Below are 21,858 nucleotides of genomic sequence, written 5' to 3' on the forward strand. Positions count from 1 at the left end.
ACTCAATACAGTTAGTATCAAATACCGTGTTTAAGAAATAATATGACAATAGGGGTTCCAGAGCCTCATTCTCCTTTCACTCCTATCATCTCCTGCCTGTTAGGGGTGTGGCAGGTATTTTTTTTTTTTTTTTTCATTTCAGAATCTCGTCTCTCTCCTACATATCATTTGAAACTTGTGGCTTAAAAATAGTATAAATTAGTATTTTTGTTTTGCCAACTATGCTAAAGGGCTAGTATGCATAATTAAACGTTTTATAGAGAGAATATACTGGTCGTTCCTTAACGTTCCTTATTATTTAGGTCAGTGGTTCACCAACTTGAACGCTCATAACGATCACTGCAGAATTCATGAAAACCCAGGTTTCTGAGCCCCATCCCGAGCCCCCGCAGTAAGTGGGGGCGGGGCGGTGGATGGGCCTTTCTTACCAACGCCCGCATTCCGCTCACGCTTTACGCCGGGTGCTAAGATCACGCTTTGAGAACCGGGGGTACAGAAGAGACATTTTGTAATAGGGCCCCTTCCTTTTTCTTTTTGGTCTTTCAGTAAATAAAACTCAAGTTGATGAGGTATGAGATTCATTCCCTTCAGCAAAACCACTTCTTGGTAAGGTACTACATTAGCTCAATTGTGAGGTAACTGTGGACTGGACTTGCGGACTGCGTGGCTACGGCCCACAGTGTCAAGACGACTAGCTCCGAGGAATGCGTCCCCTGTCGCTTTAGCCCTGCACCGCGCCCGGGCCCGCCAGGAGGGGCAAGGGTCGCCGCGGCGCCGCCGCCGGAGCTCCAGGCCGGTCACTCGCGTCAGGCGTTATCAGGGGCCGCGCGGCCGGCGCACGGGCGGCAGGAGGCTCCCGATAGGGGAGCGCCTGGGCGCCAATCGAGGGCACCAGGCCGGCCCACCCAACCCGGCGGCGGGTCTCTTCTCCCCCAGGTCCCCCCGGGAGCCCGGAGAGCCGCGCGGGGACAGGGGCCGGGAAGACGCGCCGGGCAGGTCGGGCCCGCAGCGATCCCGCGGCCGGTGAGCGCACTGAGCCGCCGCCTCCGAGCAGGCGCCGGACTGCCGCCCCGGGGAGCGCCTGGCCTCTGGCTCCGGGCCCACGGCTCGCCCGCTCCGCCGTTCCCGGTCGCGAAGATGTCGGTCAAGCCGGACGTCGGCTTCGTGAGCGAGGCTTCTCGGCAGATCCTGGCCGGCGGTTCCGCGGGTAAGGCCGCCCCGCCCCTCCCCGCCCCGCCGGGGGCCAGTCGCGTTTCCCGTGGCGGGTCGCGAAGTTTCTCAGACCAGTCTCCCAGCCCAAGCTTTGCCTTCTTATTCTTCATTCCGTGCCCCCGGGGCGCGAGCAGAGGGGGCCGCGAGCGGGCGGGCGCCGGTGCCCCGGCGAAGGGGCCGCTGCGTCCACGGCGCCGCGCGCCCGGGGTTCCGGCCTTCTCGGTTCCCAGCCTGGGAAGCAGGGCAGGCAGGCCCACGGCCGGCGACTGCGAGGACGCCTTTCTGCCTAGCTGCCTATTTTACTGGAAAATAGTCCAGTTTCCGTCAGGCTTAGCTTTGCTATCAGTTATAGCCTCCTTCTCCGAGCCCCTCGGGTCTTACGTAACGGCCGCCACGCTCACGAGGTAGGGCCTGTCCCTCCGCCCCCACGCGTCCTGCCCGGGCTGGGCGCGCCTGCGCGGGCGGGGCCTGAGCTCGGCGTCCTGAGACTAAGTGCGGGTGTGAACCCGTCTAAGCGCCCTCGATGTCACGGGGTCGCGTTCCTTTACGCAGAGTTACGCTGTGGGGCAAAAGGAGGAAAAATCTCGTAACTGATCTTGGAAATAATTACTGTGAAATGTGGCTGGAGAGGTGGTAACTCATGGGATTATGTTATGTGCACGTATTTCAAAATATAAATTACAAGTTGGTTTAACATTTAATTTTACAGACTGTGATGCATTTTCGTTGTAAATATATAAAATAATTACAGTCGTCCCTCGGTATCCGCGGGGAATTTGTTCCAGGACCCCCGCGGATACCCAAATCCGCGGATACGCTGGTCCCTCACACACAATGGCGGAGGATCTGCATGTAACCCGCTCACATCCGCCTGAGTACCTTAAATCATCTAGAAATACTTATGATACCTATTACAATGTCAGTGCTGTGGAGATAGTTGTTATACTGCATTCTTTAGGGAATAAGGGCAAGAAAAAAAAGTCTGTACAAATGCAGTATAGACGCAACCGTTGGAGGCCTTTATATGGTGTGTTGGTTAATCCTCGGGTACCCAGGGCTGTCTGTACTCTAGTTTACTCATCATAAAACATTTTTATAAATGTAGATATTCTCTTAATAGAGTATATTATGGTAACTCTAATAAATCGTATTAAGACAATGACTAGATGTCTAATGTTTAACTTTAGTAAAATTTATTTTCAAATTTGGACTTTTTATAAGGGACCACTGTCAATTATGACTAGTTATCATTATGTCATGAAGTACTTGCATCTCAGGGGTACTGCAAGCAGCCAGATATATCACTTGCAATCTGTTAACTTTCCTAAGATGATATTTCATTACTATGATAATCGAGGCGTTCATTTCTTACATATAATTGTGCTATGTCCATCCATTATTCTGATGTCACTGGCCCCACTGTCTACTTTTGTAGTTGTTTCCCAGTAGTGATGAAGAATTTGCACCAATTTATTCACCATTTTGGTCAAATTCCACAATGTCCAAGACTCTGCCGGCTGTCCCTGACTTGCTTGATTCAGAGTCCATCACCTTGATCAAAGAAAACTCAGCTGGCCCAACAGGGAAGTGAGGCTGAACAGCCCAGCCTAGGACTAGTGATTCATAAGCATCTGTATATCAGCTTAGATGATCATACTATATGTTGGGGCCCGACTCAAGGGATGTTTAAAGATAAATTAAACAGCATAGTTGAGTTATATATTTAGTACTATGGAATTATTGATAAATGATGAGAATAATTTATACTTTCATCGTAATGAAAAAGAGTCCTGTTTCCTTCCACTTGACCAATAACGTTTTCATAAAACTTTACTGGACTTGAATAAATGCAGGCTAATCACATTACATATACTAGGTCAAGGGCCAAAATGAAATCAATATACTAGAGAGGTAGAATTCTAATAAATACAGAAAATGTGTTTGAATTTCTAGCATTGGCGTTCTGATTACTGACTCTGTCATGAAATGTGACACCTGTGTGTGTGTATTATATGACCTTTTGATGGTAAAGGTTAAAAATACATTCTGGCTTTCTTAAGGGGGAAAAAAAAGGAAGCTGGGGCAGTTTATTGGAGAAATACCCGGGTATCTCATGGAATTCACGGTCTGGGATGCATTCCTGGAAGTGGAATCAGGAGCTGGTGCACTGAGGGGAACCCAGGAGGTGAACTCTTGCCATCTCTTACTTGTCTCTTTGTGAAATGGTTAAGCATTCCCAAGGCAGCAGGATGGTGGCTAACAATAGGGTCACAGGTAATGCTACTACAGCTCTTAGGATGGCTTGCCATACTTCCATAGATTTGCCTGATAAGGAGTAAACATGCCCAGATGGATTCAGACAGCAAACACAAGTCATTATCGTGTCAGTTTCCTGTGTCCCTTGTTCCACAAGGTCCCAGTTCCACCAAACTGAAGAGGCCAGATGATAGATGGTGTGAGTGGTGGGTCACTCTGCTGTTGAGGAGCCACCTCAGAACCACAGCCAAGCAGTTTTATAGACTTAGCTGGAGTCTGCAGGTTTGCCCTGAGTGGGAGTGTGGTAGAAAGTCTTGTGCTCAACTGAAAGCAGGGAGCTCAATGAGACGTGGGCCTGTAGCATTCTTCCACAAGATAACGGAGAAACTGCTTCTCCGCAGCTCTTCACCAGGCTGCTTTGCTTATCTTTCCCTGGGCTAGGAGAAATCACAGGGCATTCTGCCAAGACTCGGGCCAGACTGTGGTCAAGCCTTGCCTACATGCCTCCGTGGAGATGTGCAGGGTGGTCAGAGTGCCACGCTGTGGAGCTGGTTCCCTCTGCTCTCCTGTGTCTTCACCAGTCTTCTTTCTCCCAGTTGACTGCTGTTCTCTGCTCTTCAGTCCACACTGCTGAATGTGGTCCCCAATGGCTCCTGAATTTACATGCTCTTGACTTCTGTTCCGTAGAGAGAACAAGAGACTGACCTGCCTTTTTTTCAGTTCTAGTCTAAAATCCTGGGGAAAGACTCAAAATAACCCAGTATTGGTCAGGGGCCCAGCTCTGCATCACTCAGTTATAGCCAATGCCCATGTGGATGGGTGGGGTGGGGGGGTGGTGTGGTGATCTCAGGGGAGACTATTTTCCAGAGAAGCCAGATAACAGCATGAGATGGGCAGTAGGTATCTTTTATAGCGATATATGCCTGTCTTTTATTAAAAGATGGTTTGTAATATTTGAATTTAAAAGACCGAAGAGATTGATGCACTGACGGTTGCTTAGACAATACACATCTAAAGACTGGCCTTGAGTTTGTAGTTCTAGCTGTTATATATAGATATTGTTAACAATGGCAACTTTATCTCATATGGTGAAGTCTGTGCTCAAGACAAGTCTGCGTGTGCTGGAGTTTTACAGAGCAGCCTTCTAGTCTGCATTCTCAGTTGCATGATCCACAGGTGAACAGCAGGGGCCTGGTAGCACCTGGAAGCTTGTGAAAATGTAGGCTCTCAGCCCTCACTCTAGACCTGTCATACAGAATCTACATTTGAGGAAGGTCCCCAAGTCTTTGGTTTGCACTTTCAAGTTTTAGAAGCACTGCATTAGAAGACCTTTGAGAAAACAGATTCCATGAGTGGGAGCCAGATTGCAGAGGGTTGCAAGTTAAATCTTTCTTGCTTTTCATTGCTGACCAGAGGGAGAAAAATTAATTCTGTACGCCTTATTCTGTGCTCTCAATTTAGCTTTCAGGCTTATTTTCCACTCCTCTCCTACACATTCCATTCAGTTTCTGCTAAATAGATCTGCTCACCATGCTTTGAATGTTGCCTGTCCCTTTCCACCTTGATTCCCAATGCCTAGAATGTCTTCCCCTTATTTTCTCTACCTATTGATATCCTACATTTTCCAAGGTCCAGCTTGAAAACTATTTTCTCATAAATGTTTCCCAGATGGCCTCTACAGCCCCATCCATCATTCTCATTAACGTGTGAATGGTGCAAATAATAAAAATAGCTAACATTTATTGAGTAAATACTAAATGCCAGACCTAGTTCTAAGTTTTACATGTATCGACATTTTTAAACCTCACCCCAACTCCAGGATGAAGAAACTGATGCCCAGAGGGCCTAATTAACTTGCCTATGGTTGCACAAGCATGCAACCACTTGTACAGGACATCAGGGTAGGAGAGGGACTAGGAGAATAGTACTCCCAATGACAGACATTTTTAGAAGTTGAAGAGATCAGGTCAAGTCTACTACCTCCTATTATCTCTAGATCTCTTAGTATTTTACGTCCTTTAAAAGGACTGATCTACAAATACAATCCTTATAGTCTTTCTGATAAAGAGAATCTTATTCTCTCCAAATAATTTCATGTGTGTAGGCACAAGCTTAGCTTTTATTCAAAAGAAAATTCTCAATCTATCCAGGGCCTCTACGTGCAGTTGGGCAGATAGTGGATTGAAAAAGCGTTCTGGCCGCTGGAGCAAGTGGGAGCTGGAATCTAGCCCACGCTCCAATTGATGATCTGTGCATCCTAGATCAGAGATGTGTCCACCTCGGGGAGAGGAGATGCCTTTTTCTGTTTCTCACAAAGACACCTAATGCATTGGCAGCAAACCTGACAGCAGCACTGGCAGAATTCCCCCAAACTTGCTAGAGCTCCCCAGGTCCCTGGGCCTCCACACCTCCCGGGTCCCACATCACACACTGTCTGCTCACCAGTGGGGCTCTAGGATGTTCCCCTTTATGCACAGCTCTTCCTAGGAGCCAGGAGCCTGGCTCCACCTCAGACCCTCCCACTCTCCCTAATGACTAGCTCAGGCCCTTCCATGTGTTTCCAAAGCTCATGAGGTTGTTCTTATTTCCCATGTCATGTATGAGCCTTCCAGGCCCACTTGGGTGAGTATTCTCCCCAACATCTCATAGGGCTTTTGCACTCAACTTCAGAATCTCCCGAGGTCTCTGACGAAGTCTCCTTGGGCCCTGAGAGTGCTGCTCTTGCCAGGGCCTGTCAGGCTCCCTTCTGAGGACATGCCTGGGCCCTGTCCACACTGAGTTCCCTTCCACAGTGGCATCTCCAGGACCCTCCTCCTCCTGCCTCCCAGAATCTTATACTCATATTCCTCAAAATCTGCAAGTCCCACTCAGAATGCTAGGGCATTCTGCCTCCATATATCATTTACATGATCACCGTACTGGCAAGACACTGATTTATTTTCTAAAATTTCCAGGCTGCTGTTTCCTCCTTTCCAGCCCCACCCTAGCCCCCTGTATTTGTAGGCACACACTGCACCACATCTTCTGCAATCACTGTTTTTATTTTGTGCATCTCCCTGGAGATATTTTAGTCAAGTTATTTAGTCCGAGTATTCTGGAAATAAGTTTTCCAGTTTTGCACTAGGCACAGTCCACATACTTTAGTTTATCTCATTTACCACCTTCAAGGGCTCAGATGGGAAAGTGAAATGAAAGACCTTTTCAGGAGGAGGGAAACCTGGGATTCACAGATAGTCTTCTGGGAGATTAACTATTGAGAATATATGTAAAATGTGCGTTATACTGATGAGAGAGGGTCCAAGGCTTTCAACCTAAAAAGTCACTAAAAACGTACAGGATAATTTAAAGTCTTATTTTTTTAAGTTCCTGATCTTATACATGCTATGTATCTTCATTTTCACAAGATTTCTACCTTTTCTTACCCTGACCCATAATAGTTAAAATACAGTTAAAAGAAATGCCTTAATAGGCGTGCTGTATGCTAGTAGTCCTCTGGATTTCAATTTGGACTAGGTAATAAAAGGGCTGCTGCACCAGGGGGTAATCAAGGTTAAAATTTTGATCAAGGAAAATTCTTTTTCAGAATAGGTGCAAAGGGGACACACATGTGATTTAGATAAATGGCACCTTTGGAAATTCAAGATTTGGGAAACTGCAGTTGTTTGATAATCAATAGCAGGTTGTAGTGAAACAGGTGAGCCTTTATGACACATCAAAGGGAGGCTGGAATCCATTATCTGGGTAATTAGGGAGGAGAAATTCCCCTTATTTCAATCACATAGGAGGAAGCAACTCTACTGCTCAAATTAATTACAAAATACCTTTAAGGGATGTGTCTTAATTAAAATGTAGTCTTGTCTTCCTTAAAGAAAATCTAGTTCTCAAAAATATGAATTTAAGAACAAATAAAATATGAAGTGCATATCCACATTTGAAAGGATTTCTTATTTTACTGTCCTTCGCTGAAAGACGTTTGGAAAGTGTAAGTATCGTATGTGGGTACGTGATTCAACTGACATAAAAACATAAAACAACTTTACACAGCATTTTAGGAACACCTTGTTAAACGAGCACCCCCCCCCCCCCATCTTGACTACAGCATCTCAGAGCACGGAGAACCTGGTGTTTCAGGTGTGGCACAGCAGGTGCTCACAAATGTTTGTTGACTATATTAATGAATAAATATCAGCAGTCCAAGCCACAGATTATTACTCTTAGTCCTACTCTGAAGAGAAAAAGTATCCATGGGTTCTAGTCATCAGATAGCTGATGCTTGCAACAATACTTCCATCAGTATTTTCTTTCATTGTAATCATTCAGTAAACAAAATGAAAAAAATTACCTTCAGGTCTAAAATCTCTGCCACATTTTGAGAGGCCCATGATAATCTTTTTATTTATGTGACATCTTTTGTTCCAAGACCCCACACTGAAAAGAGATGCACAAATCATTTTCAAACATGTTTATGATTTAAGTAGGTGGTATCTTAAAATGGCAATGAATGACACCAGGTTATGGGACTTCTCCAGGGTTCTTTACAATTGTTCTAGATTTTAACTGATTTTTCTTACTAATTTCCTTTTCTTTTTAAACTATTATTTTTGTGTCAATTATTTCCATACTTTGATGTGATCATGGTTTATACACATTGTAAATATTCTATTAGGTCTGTATCTTTTGACTGTTATCCATAGCCCTTGTATTAGTTTGCTAGAGCTGTCTGAACAAGGTACCACAAACTGGGTGGCTTAAAACGACAGGAATTTATTGTCTCACAGTTGTGGAGGCTAGAAGTCTGAAATCAAAGTATGGGCAGGGCTGGTTCCTTCTGGAGGCACTGAGGGGGAGTCTGTTCCTTGGATCTCTCCTAGCTTCTGGCGGTTGCCAACAATCCTTGTGTGTTCTCTGGATGTCGTCACATGGCTTTCCCTCCCTATCTGTCTCTGTGTCTGTCCAAACTTCCCTCTTCTTATAAGGATGCCACTCATTGGATTTGGGCCTACTCCAATCCAGTATGACCTCCTCTTAACTTGATTACTTCTGCAAAGACCCTATTTCCAAGTAAGGTCACATTCTCAGGTAGCAGGGTTTAGGACTTGAACATATCTTTTTGGGGGACACAATTCAACCCACAACAGGCATTCAATTGTGTTTTTCTCTCCATACTGTGTTTCTCAAATTCACATCCCATATCTCAAGCTACGGTCCTGTGTTTCTCTTCCTTTCGTTGTCAACCCTTGTGAAAAGCTCCTCACTCAGTTTTCCACCTACTATCATTGGCATATCATGTCCTTCTCAACCTTTCTGCTGAAACTGTTGACTACTGGTTTTCATTTCCAATTTTACCTAATCTTTGTGGAATTTCACATCTCTGACCAATTTTTCTCTTTCAAGTTGTCTCTGCTGTTGATTTTCACCCCCTTCTTCATATCTGATCACTCTTTTACTGTCTCCTTTGCTGATTCCTCTTCTTTCTCTTTCCTCTAAAATTGATGTTCTGCAGGGTCCTGAGTTCCCTGCTCCACACACTCTGTTGTCTCCCTGAACAAGCCCATTTGCTCCCTGGCTTCAGGATTATTCATTTGCAGGTAACTCCCTGACCTATATTTCCAACTTCTCTGTGCCCGGCAGATTCAAGTTTCTAGCTTATACAGTAAAAATAACACGGAATCAAGAGTCATGTGGGACTCTAATGATTTTCAATAATGTTTCACAGGTAAATTTTGAGACTGATATTAGACCCTCAAAAACCATTTTCTTTTGTACAGTTGTACTCATCCCTATTTTGAGTTCACTCTTTCTCATTCATTCTTGTTGTTATCTTAAGAAGTTACAAATGAACTTCTCTCGGTGTTTGTTTGGATTAGGTGGATCCTACCGAATTATCTAGTCAGTAATTACGACAAGACAAATGGGAAACCCTAAGATAAATCTTCAGTGCTAACATTTATTTAAATGATTACTATTTGCAAAAGCACCTTTGCTTAACTCATCAATAATGTTAATGTGTAATTTCTTGAGGATGAGGGGAGTGAAGCTCAGAGAAATTAAGTAACTTGCTCAAGGTCAGCGACAGAGCCTGGACTCAAACTCTGTTCTCTCTGCTTTCGAAGCTTGTACGATCGGCCCTTGGTATCCCCGGGGAATTGGCTCCAGGACCTCCTGCGGATACCGAAATCCGCGGATGCTCCAGTCCCTTAGTCGGCCCTCGGTATCCGCGGGCTCCGAGGGTCGTGTACCTGCCATGTTTGCAGCAGTACGATGGGAACCCGCGGATTCCGAGGGCCGACTGTACTCCTACCTGCTTCCCCACTCTGCCTCGTAGTGTGCGGAACGAGAAATCAGGTTAGCTGCCCCAGACAGAATATTGCCTTCATAAGGCCTCTTTTCTTTCTGGTTGAGTTAAATATTGTAGCTGCTCTGGGAGCTTGAGTATTAATGAACAGAGTTGGCCTTTGGTGCAACTGGCCATTTCTTGTTTTCGCCGGTTCTTTCAATGCCAGCCATAGCTCCAGCGTGAAATTCTCCATATTCCCCAGCAGGGGGTTCTGTCAGCGTCAGCGGACCTACCTTTTTCTCCTCGCCCCTACAGGCTATTTATTAGGAATGAGCTGAGCCTCAGTCCTCAGGTAATTGTTAATTGAACGCTTATACAACTAGGTAAGACAGCGGAATGACTCACTGAAGTGCGAGCAACCCCAGAGCAGACTGGGATAAGCCGGTTTGTGATAAAGGAGGGAATTTAAGTTACATAAAATAGGTTTGTCTTGAGCCTTTTTATTTGCATGAGTCTGGTAACTTTAGGTTAGATGCAAGGGTGAATTTAGTTGAATGTCTGTAAAAACTAGACTGGACTATTGTAGGGTGAAGATACAATTTTGGAGAAAGAATGAAATGTATGTTTCAACAGAATTGGATGACACCTAAAATAGAATTGTGGCCAAAAAGAGTTTTACATTATCAGAGAGAGAGAGAGAGAGAGAGAGAGAGAACATGCCAATGTGCTAATATTTCTTGAAAAGTTACCAATACTTATGGGTCATCAAGTGTACCAAAATCAGAGTAATGCAATTGTGGGAGACATTGGCTTTTGTTTTTGTTGCTGTGGCTATTGTTGTTATTATTATCATTATTATTTTGGAGAATGATTGTAGAGATAGACTAAAACACTTTGGAATAAATTGCAGGATGCTCTCCAGAGATTCGAGAATAAGCAGGGTTATTTTGGAGCTCCCTCATAGGGCAGTGTATTTGGTTGGCTACTGTATCACGATGGGCAGTCGCTTCTGAATCGGAGAACACCATTCTGTATTTGTGAGGACCTATAGATGGCGCTGTCTTCCCATAATTTTGGCGATTTGCTTGGAAAAAAAAGTTTTCTGCAGACAGAGTTGGGTGTAGAAATGTGTTAACTTTTAATTAGATTTCACCATTGTAAAACATTTGGAACAGGTGCCTTGCCTAGATCATAGAGGGTTTTACACTCGAAAAATGTAGAGGACTATACTTTTGGAATTAATGTTTCCATTTTATTATGATTCTTAGCTATGTATGGAAAAATAGGTTTATATATATGAATAAGGGAAATGGAAGAAACCATTTCTATTGCTATAATATTTATTTTCTCTGTGGTGGTCTTGCTTTTGGATTTAAAGCAGAGTCCTGGATCAAACAAATAGCATAAATGTCATATTAATTGCTTGTAAGTCTTGTGGATTGATTGATAAAAATGAAACTCCTAGATTCCGTGATTTTGTTTCTCTAAATTCTTAGGGTTAGAGTGTGTATTATGCTAATATTAAACTATAAGCTTCTGTGAGCAGGAGATAGAGTGCCAAATGCATAGTTGTTTTTAATTATCTATCTCTGGTAGCCACTCAAAATGCCATGTCTTGTTTTCATCTAGTGGCCTTTAACATAAGGAAGTGAGGGAGATGTGTGAATAATATATTTTTGTTAAACATAAGTTCCAAACAGGGAATTTTTTTTAAGATTGGCATATACCGTGTTATGGAGTTAGTTAATGGGAAATACCAGACGTCCTTGCTACCGTAAATGAACTTTCAACCACAAGATGGCAGTATAACTTTCCTATGTGTTTTAAAACATTTTTTCAGTTAAATGATTAAAACTGAATTATTTCTTCCTCTCTTAATGAGAAATGTATACAGCTATGAAATTTCATGAAAATTATAAAGAAGATGAATATTGAAAGTACTTAATATAAGAACTGCTAAAGACTTTAGTGATTTTTTTTTGATGGAGCAGTTTTTATTTGCACTGAGAAAACATTTATTAAAGTTGATAGTAGGAATGTAATATCAAAAATGTACAGCATATCAGCAACTTGCTTTTACAGAGAAATGTAGTCTTGTGTTTACCTGATCAAGCGTCAAGAAATGATAAGACTTTTTTCTATTTCCTTCATGTTTTCCTGAAGATCTGCATTGGCCTATACCTTCTATTCTTTTGAGCACACACATATGCTGGAGATTGGAAGGTCAGCAGAGAAGCAAAGAAGGGAGAGAAAAGAGAAAAAAGTAGAGACACTGGTACCTAAGTTTAAAAAAAAAGCAGTAGTGATGATATGTACGTGACCCTTGTTGGATTTATATATTTCATAGTTACAAAATGTATTGTCTGTCCATTCAATAGTGGGTATTTAAATAGCCATCATCCAGTATTATCTGTATTTATAATGTTTTCATTGGTACGCTTATGTACTATGTAGTATTATGTTTCACTCTACATAGATGCTTTTCACAATTACTTTAGTTTTCTTTGATTTTTTTGTGATTAATTTAAAAGATTACACTGGATCTATTTCTTGTTTTTTTTAAGTCTGGTGAAGAATGAGCCCCTTTGAGTTAGAGACCAAGTCTTATTTATGTTGTATCTCTAGGCCTAGCACAGTGCTTAGAATATAGTAGCTACTCGATAAATCTGTTTTTATTCAAATAGCATTTGCCACAAAGCAATACAATTCCATTGAGACCTATTTTGCTTATGTGCCCTGGCCTAACCAGGCTTAAATGTGGTAGAGGTAAAGAAAATACCTTCTAATTTAGAAGTCAAATCCATTGAACTCTTTCATAGTATCTTATTTCGCTGATAGTAGAGAGGATGTTCCTTGTAAGAGTGCTAGTTTCTCAGAGCAGCACTGAAAATAAAACTTTTCTTTTTTTGACCTAAGTTGTATCTAAATGAAAATGGTCCTATGCTAAACAGTATGATTTGTTTTCTATAACTGACTATTTGACATATAGTCAATATAAGATGCACGATTCCTGCTTGTGTGCAACTATACATAGACGTGTTTTATGTTGTACACTCAAAAAGGAAATTTATTACTTTCCATTATTTACATGAGTTAGAAATGGATGGCAGGTTTTTTGTGGGCAAGTTAAAACAGAAAATAAGGCTCACAGTTATCATATGTAGGAAAAACATATACGACAAATATATAAGAAAAAAATAAGAAATGCAGTTACCATGTGTGAGAAAAGGTATAGGTTCATGTAATGCCCTAAATGTGTATGTCATGTTCCAAAAATCTGTAGTTTTAGGTTAGTTCTTTGAAATCAGGGTGTGTTTCTCCCAGAATGCCTGTAATTTGGGGCATTTAGGTGTTTTAAGCCCAAATATAGGGTCCTGTGCCCTTCCCTGGAAGTTTCAAGGGCTGTAAGCAATGGGGAATGAGGTTGAGATGCTCATATGTGGAGATAGCCTGGTGGTTTCTCCTTGGCAATGACACAGGAATATGCCAGCAGCCAAGAGGGAAAGCATGCCAGCAGGACCAGGAGGGCCATGTGAATGGGGCCTCACATTCACAGAGGACCTCCTAAATTTAAACTTTTGAGATTTCTTTCAAACAAAGCTAGACATAAAGTCATTGCCTTTGTCATTACAATTTTATGTGTTAAAAGCATTAATATGTGGAATATAAGCATTTAAAATAAACTACATTTTAATAACTCTGTTAGTTAGCATTTCTTTACTTTTTAATATACTGAGAGTCTCAAAAAATAGGAGAGTCTTAGGTCTCTCTCAACCTCTGAGAGACTCTGATCCTAAGGGAGAAGTGTAAGTGGGTTCCAGAGGTTCTCACTCCAGTGGTTCCTGGTACATATTTGTGCGATCAATAAATGGATGGATGGATGGATGGACGGTGAACACTCAGCAGAGGAGGATGAAAGGGGAAGTGCGAACCAAAGAATGTGATACAGGAGGCATCAAGGTTGGAGAAAATGGGGCTTGCAGTGGTCCTTAGTATGTATAGGTTGTTAGCAAATTAACTATTTCTATATTGGAAAATGTCTGCATTTTTTATGATTTGTGCAGTTTATATGAATTTGTGTATTCTTGAATTTGAATAAACATGAGGGAAGCTACACTTTTAATATATATTTTATTAACATTGCATAGCTGAGAAAATGGCCATATATTAAATTAAAAGAAAATACCCTAGTTTTTATATTTTATAGACCTGTAAGTAACATTGACATGTTTATTTAAATGTAAGAATGCATAATATTAATTGTTAAGTGAACTTGATGTAAAATAGTGGCAGATATTAAAACACACTCTTCTTATTTCTATCAGTAGACCATAAGCTCGTCTAGGGTAGGACCTTGGTCTGTTGGTTCTCTGCTGTATCCCCAGTGTCTAAAACAGAACCTGGCACAGCATAGGTACTCAGTAAACATTTATTGAATGAATGAATGTCAAATTTGTTTTGGTTCTCAATTTTGAATATTCATTAATTAAAAAAATTCTAAACCTTTCATCAAGATAGTAGAGGACATATTGCTTCCTAAATGATCTGAAGGAGTCGGTGTGGTTCCCCCCATGCCCAATGCCTGTCGTTGGTGGTGAGGAGAATCTTTGCTGGTCCCCTGCCACCAAATTCAGACGTCACCCCAGGAGCCATGCACTGTCTAAGGTGCTCTATTTCATTTTATTCCTAATAGCTGCAAGGGAAGAAAAAGGAAATCCAGAGGGTCCTAGTTTTCCTGCCCTGAGTGCTCTGAGTGCGAGTCAGTCTGGAGGGTCTTTAACCTGAGATGCTAAAAGTCTCATTGATTCTGCAAACCTGGCTATGTGTCTGCCTGGATCTTGGCTGTGCATGGATGTAGACCTGTTTCTTCCCAATACCTGGCTTCCCAGGAATGGTTATAAGAAGTATAGACTATCTGATTGCTGAGTTGCTTACTATTGAGAGGTAGGTTTATTTTCTCCAGCCCAAAGCCGCTCTGTTAGTTGTATTTTTCTCCAATCTTTCTTGTCCCACACTCCCTCAGGAACAGCCAAATCCGTCTTACACCAGAAAGAAAGCATGTAGTCACATGACAGGGGATTTCTTCAGTGGGGTCATAGCAACCTAATCTTAATTTTCCCTTCTAGCCTACTAAGTTCCTACTGTGGTGTCCCAAAGAGTTATTTAGCTCATTCATTCGTGTGTGTGTGTGTGAGTGTGTGTGTGTGTGTGTTTGTGTCTTCATGTGAAACATATATATATATATATATATGAAAACATTGATCTACCTCATTTTTGTTCTCGGATCTTTGTTTTGGAATTACATAGTTTTCTAATTACATAGATTCCAAATAGTTACATATGTGCAAACTTTTGAGTACACTATGGGAGCTAAGCAATGAAATAGGTACAACTGAGATCAACGAAAAAGAAGAAAATAGGGCACCACATCAAGAGGCCTCCATGTTTTAATAGTGAACTTTCCCTTACAACGAGAGTAGAAGTGATATAGGGGATGGTGTCCTGTGGGTTTAGAGGTAATATAGGGAGGTGGTGTCCTAGGAGGATTCTGATGCTTTACTGCCTGGCATTGGATCCCAAATCTGATACTCACTAGCTGTGTTACCTTGGGCAGGCGGTTTAACATTTCTGTGCTTCATCCATAAAATAGAGTACGTTGCAATCTACTTCATAAGGTTGTTGGAAGGATCAGATGGTTTGATACATGTGAAGTGCTTATGATTGTGCCTAACAGTAAGTAAGCACTCAGTAAGTGTTAGTTATTATTAATGGAGAGGGAAAATGTAAAAGTATTTAGGCATATTCTAAACTCTTCATAGATAAGTAACACATTCTATGAATATATGCTAACTATAATTCTGTTCTACAATTTATAATGTAAACTGTATTTTTCTGTTTACCTTCTAGAAACCTAATCTTATTTTTGCTTAACTCTACCGATTTGGGGTACTAGAGTTTTGTTTTGTTCTCAAATCTGGATATCATTAACATAATCTTATTTTTAACCAGATGAAGTGGTCTTCTTATTCTCCAAATGGAGTCATTAGGTGGCTTCGGGAAATTTCCTTTTCCATATTCCCTTGTAGGCCTACAGGAGTGATTCACAATTCATATCCCAGTGGTCACCCTGTCAAATAACACTCCCTTCCCCCAAGCCCTACTTTTTTAAAAAAAAGGGCATTGATATTTTTGTAGGTATTCTATCATATTTATCATTTATAACTTTGGGGATGTTAAATTTGCATAGTATTATTTGGAGCAAATTTTATCAAGTGCTATTAATCAAGACAAATAATGAAGACCTATCTTTAATGTAGTTATTTCCATATCCCACCCCAGGGATAAAGAGACCACCTGCTTGACAACTACTGATTTATAGATGAACTAGTGTCTGTCAGTGCTTTTCCCAGGATTTGAAGGCAAAATTATTACCCGAGTTTGTAATTAACTGTCTCTTCTTTTCTCACTAGTTTCTGTATTTTTTTCCCAAGCCCTCAACCCCAAGGTTCAGTGCTCCCACTCAGGGTCTGTTCGGGGCTTCCCACCAAGGCACCCCAGGCTTCCCTGACTCTCGTCAGTAGCTGCCTAGTCTGACTTTTTAAAATCCTACTTTTATTCTAGGAAAATTTTATTCTGGTAGCTAAATTGGTAAATTTGATTAATTGCATTTTGTTCCATGGGATAGGCTCCCAGCTGTGCCTTTCTCCCAGAAAATGTTTGTTATGGTAGGCCAGTCAGGAAAAAGGTTTTGAGCCACCTACAGAAGAAACTGGCCCCGTCTGTTTCATTGCCCTAAATGTTGGAGAAAGCACAACAGGTATCTTTCCTGGAACCCCAAGTATCTGATCCATGCTGCTAATGGTTATGGAATTATCAGTCAAATGCCTTCTCCTCTTTTCATCCTGGTTTCTCCCAAACAAACAACACACACACTGGCACACAGAGAGGTACACGCATACACACACACACACTCACAAGCAAATAAACATACACATCAAAATACTTTCTAGCTGGGCTTTAAGCAGCAATCCTATTATTTACATGCTGACATGATTATGTTACTGTGTATACAATCTGCTTTTCAAAAATAGTTTTTGAGTCAGTTCTCCCCAGTATCCATGAATTCATTCAGAAAACATGTCTTAAGTGTCTTGTATATGCCAGGCCCTGTGATAACAGGTACATGTGGCTGCTCTGATTTTAACCATGAGAAACGTGCAGCATAGAAAGGGTGGTAACAGCTTAGCCTGTTTGCCAGAAGGCGGGTTCTTAGTTCACCAGGCTTCACTAAAATTTGATATTTTGCTTTCACAAGCTGGCAAGAAGCATTGCATTAAAATACTGCCAAATTTTGTCGCTTTTTGTCCAAACTTTTTTAGCTTGAAAAAGGAATTTTGGTGTGTAAAACTTTCCATTATAAGGCCACCTGTAAACTTAAAACAGTCAAACTGTTTTTTCAGCTGCCTGCAGCTCTGTTTCTCAAGTGAGTAATACTGACAGATAAAGATGGCTTTTCCCTCAGAAGAATTGTTTTGTTTGTGGTTATTCTGTCACTACCAGGAGGGACAGCTCCCCTAATCCGTGGGGAATGCAGAGATGCAGTTTACAGACAGAATCATATGCTGACTAGCAACTAAAAAATAATAGTCAAATAGTGATTTCATTGTTCCTTCCTGTGTCCATGACAACCGAGAGGTATGCGGCTAGACCAGGACACTGCCTCGGAGTGTTCTATGCCTCAGATGCTACTATTTGAGAAAGTTTACAATTTATTCCGACAATCAGGCTAAGGAGAAAAATGGTCACCTCCAATATCTTGCTAATTGTAGTGTTTTTATATGCCTGAAAGTAATTCTTCTGTCACTTCTTCTATTCATTAGCATTCTGACTTGCTCCTTTTTAAAAAATCTGGCTTATGGCATAGTTTCTACCGTGATGGTCGTCAGGAATGAAGCGGACCCCCTCTGAAGTTGGACGGAGTTGTGTTTGAATCCTCTCTCAGCCAATTAACAGAGGGGGGACCTGGGAAGCATTTCTTAATATTTCTAATCTTCATGTCCTTGTTCATAAAATAGGAATACTAACAGATCTTTCCCCATAAGGTTGTTGTGAGTTAAATGAGATAATGCACGTAAGGTGCTTAGCCCGCTGCTTGGCACAAGCAAGCACCCCATAAATGGCTGGTTTGTTGCTGTTATTAGTAAGCACCCCTACAGGACTGTAAGCTTCCAGAGCAGTGGTTCTCAGCCTTGACTGCATGTTAGAACCACCTGGGTAACTTTAAAAGATCCTGATGCCAGGGCCACACCCCAGGCTGACTAAATCAGAATCTCTGGGGGTTGGACCCAGGACTCAGCATTTTTTAAATTGCTCTAGCCAATTCCAGTGTGCAGCCAAAGTTGAGAAATACTGTCCCTGAAGGTAGGCCTGTATCATATTAAAGCACCCAGACAAACGTGTGTGAAAAACTTGCTAAAGTGGATATTTTGAAAAGTGAAAGTCACTATGATCTAGGGAAAAAAAAGTGACACACAGTACCTTGCATATTTTGTTGTAGATATTTTGAGTAACTAGATAGGGAAAAGCCACATCAAGTGATTTTTCAAAGGGTCACTTAACTTATCAGTATCATAGTAGAGGAAATCTACTAAGAAAGAAATTGAAAATTATAAAATAGAACCCAAAGTTTGAATGTGAGAAAGTTACACAAATGGAAACTGTACTAAAGCAAAATTATTTTTATATTTTAGTGGTTTTTAAAAAAACTGAGTTAATTAATTGACAGAAGTAATCATAAAGACAAATCTGTGCTATTTTAACACAAAGATCAGTGTACATTCAAACATTTCCCACTTAGGTCATATCTGCACTTAGGTCATATCTATGTTTGTTTAAATCATGGGGAAAAATACTGGCAACACGAGAATACATGCTTTTATATTGGTTATGCTGAATCATCACCTTTAGCCATCTATTATAGTATTAAACCTTTTGGCATGGGAAGGCTAAGATCCGGGATAAACTTAATTGTATTAATTATGTAAAAAAGCTTGAATTTCTTTCTGGTAATTCAAAAGACATTAATTATTAAGTTTCTAAGATCTTATAAAGTTAAAAAAATGACACTGTAAGACAACTTTTCCGAGGGGATTTCTTAGCTCCCAGTTCTTTAACTGTGTTTTCAAAAGAGCATTTCTCTGCATTTCAACATAACACCTTATTTTGATAAGCAGATTATTTCAACTTTAAGCTTCTTCAAAAGAATGCTTTTTAAGTAAATACTTCATCTCACATTCAGTATATGTTTCTCTGCACGTGCAATTTTTAGCCTACATGTATTGCTGATAATCGTTCTCATAAGCACGCTGGTTTAGTGCTGCTCTCTCCAGTTATTTTTGAGTATATGTTCGTGTTCGGTTCTCACAATACCTCAGTGAGGGGGCAGGTCAAGAATTAGCCTTATTTTATAGGTGGGAAAACTAAGGCAGTCTATAGTAGGCAGTTTCGACAGAACCAGGGCGAAAAGTCTTGGGCTTTAGTCAGATGTTTCTTTCTAACTCATTCATGCATTTACCAAGCTTTATCAAGCAGCGGATATGTGTCAGATGCAGTTCTAGGCAATGGGCATCTGAGATGAGTAGGACGCAGTTCTTGCTTTTAAGGAGTTCCATACACAGTGCTGTATGCATTTTGAAGTTCTTAGTCTGTATCTACGAAGGCAGGATACATGACCAGAAAGTGCCATGGCCAAAGCTATCAACTCTTCTGAGACATGGGCAGGAAGAAGAAAGGAATTGGGATAGTTCAGAAACCCATAACTACCACCTCTACGGTTATATTTTGTGACAACCTACTAGCTGCACGATCAGCATGGACACTAATATTTCTTGCAGCTGGATTTTCTGGTGATTTCTGTGGCATTAGGGAATCCTATGGTGTTATTCGAAGAATGTGTTATTCAGTGATGCTTTGATTTTTTTTTTTTCCCTCCAGCTTTTCAACTGCTAATGTTCATTTTAGTTTTGGCAGAAACTGTTTTGAAGATTAAGCATTTTGGTTTATTTTTAGTGCTAATTCATCTCAAGTATTTAGCTGGTTTTTGAAGTAATCCTGTTGCTGAATTAAAATACTGGTACATACTAGACAACTTCTACAATAAGGTGTAGAGTTTAAGTTTAATTAGACTCTCTTTAAAATACATCTACTTTTTGCTGATTATAAATTCTTGGAGTGAAGTTATTGCCTTAACTGTCTTTTGTAATTAGCCCTGCTCATTTTCTTTTAAAGTATAAAGCAGAGTCAATTAAATGGATAGAACTATTTTAGTTCTTGTTAGGGATTCATAGTTGCCCTAAAGGAAGGAAAGTTCAGAAAGAATATTATTAGTTTTTCAGTTACCGAGTGGAAACATTTTATGTCTTGAAAATTTTCCTTGAATATTTTGCAATTGTGAGGAGATAAAGGAATAGAGTATCATGTAGAAAAGTTAAAATATAAGTATCATTAAGCAGCAAATAGATGAAATATATCTCTTACTCTTGTATGAAACTATTTTAACTTAATGTCAATAAAGTTTAAATTAGTTCAGACTTTTCTTATTAGAATAAATGTTTCCTTTTAAAATGCATGATAATCATAATCAAGACAAAATTTGTCCTGTTATTTATTTTCAAAATGATTGTACATGTTTAGCAGACTTTTGATTTAAATCCCCAGTGATATATTGGAGACAGATGTTTAGATGACCTCATGTTTAAAGTAATGTTATATTTGGACACAAGATTAAATTTTCCTTAAAATCTTTCCTTATACGTTAAACTGTATGGTAGTATACAAAAACTAATCAATGATTTGCAGTGGATTAATGCAATTCCTGTATTTTAAATAAAATTTTCTATCTTTTATGGAATTCCACATAGTACAAAAGAACTGATTATGAAACAGCTGTTTACAAATGAAAATATTGTTTTTTGCTGGCCAGCTAAATGGGAAACAGATTTGAAAATTTCCATGAATTTGAATGCAAATTTACCATATCATTTATACCAAACCAAAGAACATTGGTAAAAGACTACAACATAGTTTACCAAAAAAATTCAGTTGAAGACTGTTTTCATAGTGTATAGTATAAACATTTAACATAGTTTTTCCTTTTTCAAAAACTAATTTTTTTTCTTATGAAAATCAATATAACTATCACATGTAGTTAGTATATTTGGAAGGTTTTTAAGGAGCTCATAAACAATATTTAACATTTCAATGAAGAGATTTTAGCACATGGAGCTATTAGAAATGTATAGACAATTGAGTCGAGTGAAATAGATAAAAGATGAGATGCTGTTCAAAGACAATAACTTAGTGTATACGACAAATGTGTTTAAGGTAGCAGCTATATAGGCATTAGCATATTCTCATTTTCATCAGCAGGTAGAATGTTTTACTGGAAATCACATTGCTGTGGAATTTATAATTTAAAAAAAATGGTCTGCAATGAAAACCTTCACATTTTCTCTCAAATTTTAAACTGTTATTAAGAATTATTTATTCTGGAAATTAGTTTATATAAAAATATATGAGAGGGGCTGGCCTGGTGGCGTGGTGGTTAAGCTCGTATGCTCCACTTCAGTGGCCAGGGGTTCACGGGTTTGGATCCCAGGAGCTGACTGATGCACCACTTGTCAAGCCATGCTGTGGCAGTGTCCCATATAAAGTAGAGGAAGATGGGCATGGATGTTAGCCCAGGGCCAGTCTTCCTCAGCAAAAAGAGGAGGATTGGCAATTGATGTTAGCTCAGAGCTAATCTTCCTCAAAAAGAAAAAAAATACATAAAATTTAAAGGCCCTATCTTATAAATTTTGAATATGATTCCCTTGAATGCTGAAGTACGTAATTTACTTGAGGTAGTTCATGAGTTAAAACTTCTAGGAGAACCATTGTTTGTTTGTTCCTTTTTCTTTTTCTTTATCTCTTCTATTGTCTTTTGCCTTATCTGAGTTTTCTGAAAGTGGGATCATGTTTCATCAGTAGCTTTTTAAGAATCATGTGGGGAAGAAATGCCTTTTTGGGATGGAGCATTACATCTGGTTCTGTTGTCACTATAACAGAGGAACTGT

The 21,858-nt window shown here is 40.4% G+C and overlaps 1 protein-coding gene across 1 annotated transcript in view; it reads left to right on the forward strand.

Moving 5' to 3' along the window:
- Positions 1-784: 784 nt before the first annotated feature.
- Positions 785-21,858, forward strand: part of SLC25A21 (solute carrier family 25 member 21) — a 457,416-nt gene continuing 436,342 nt past the window's right edge. The window contains exon 1 of the mRNA XM_087422494.1: positions 785-1,207. Coding sequence (XP_087278620.1) covers positions 1,138-1,207 — 70 coding nt within the window. The 5' untranslated portion in view covers positions 785-1,137. The remainder of the gene's footprint in view (positions 1,208-21,858) is intronic.

The sequence above is a fragment of the Ceratotherium simum genome, chromosome 3 (assembly GCF_057802395.1).
Source record: "Ceratotherium simum simum isolate JZ-2026a chromosome 3, ASM5780239v1, whole genome shotgun sequence".
Lineage (NCBI taxonomy): Eukaryota > Metazoa > Chordata > Mammalia > Perissodactyla > Rhinocerotidae > Ceratotherium > Ceratotherium simum.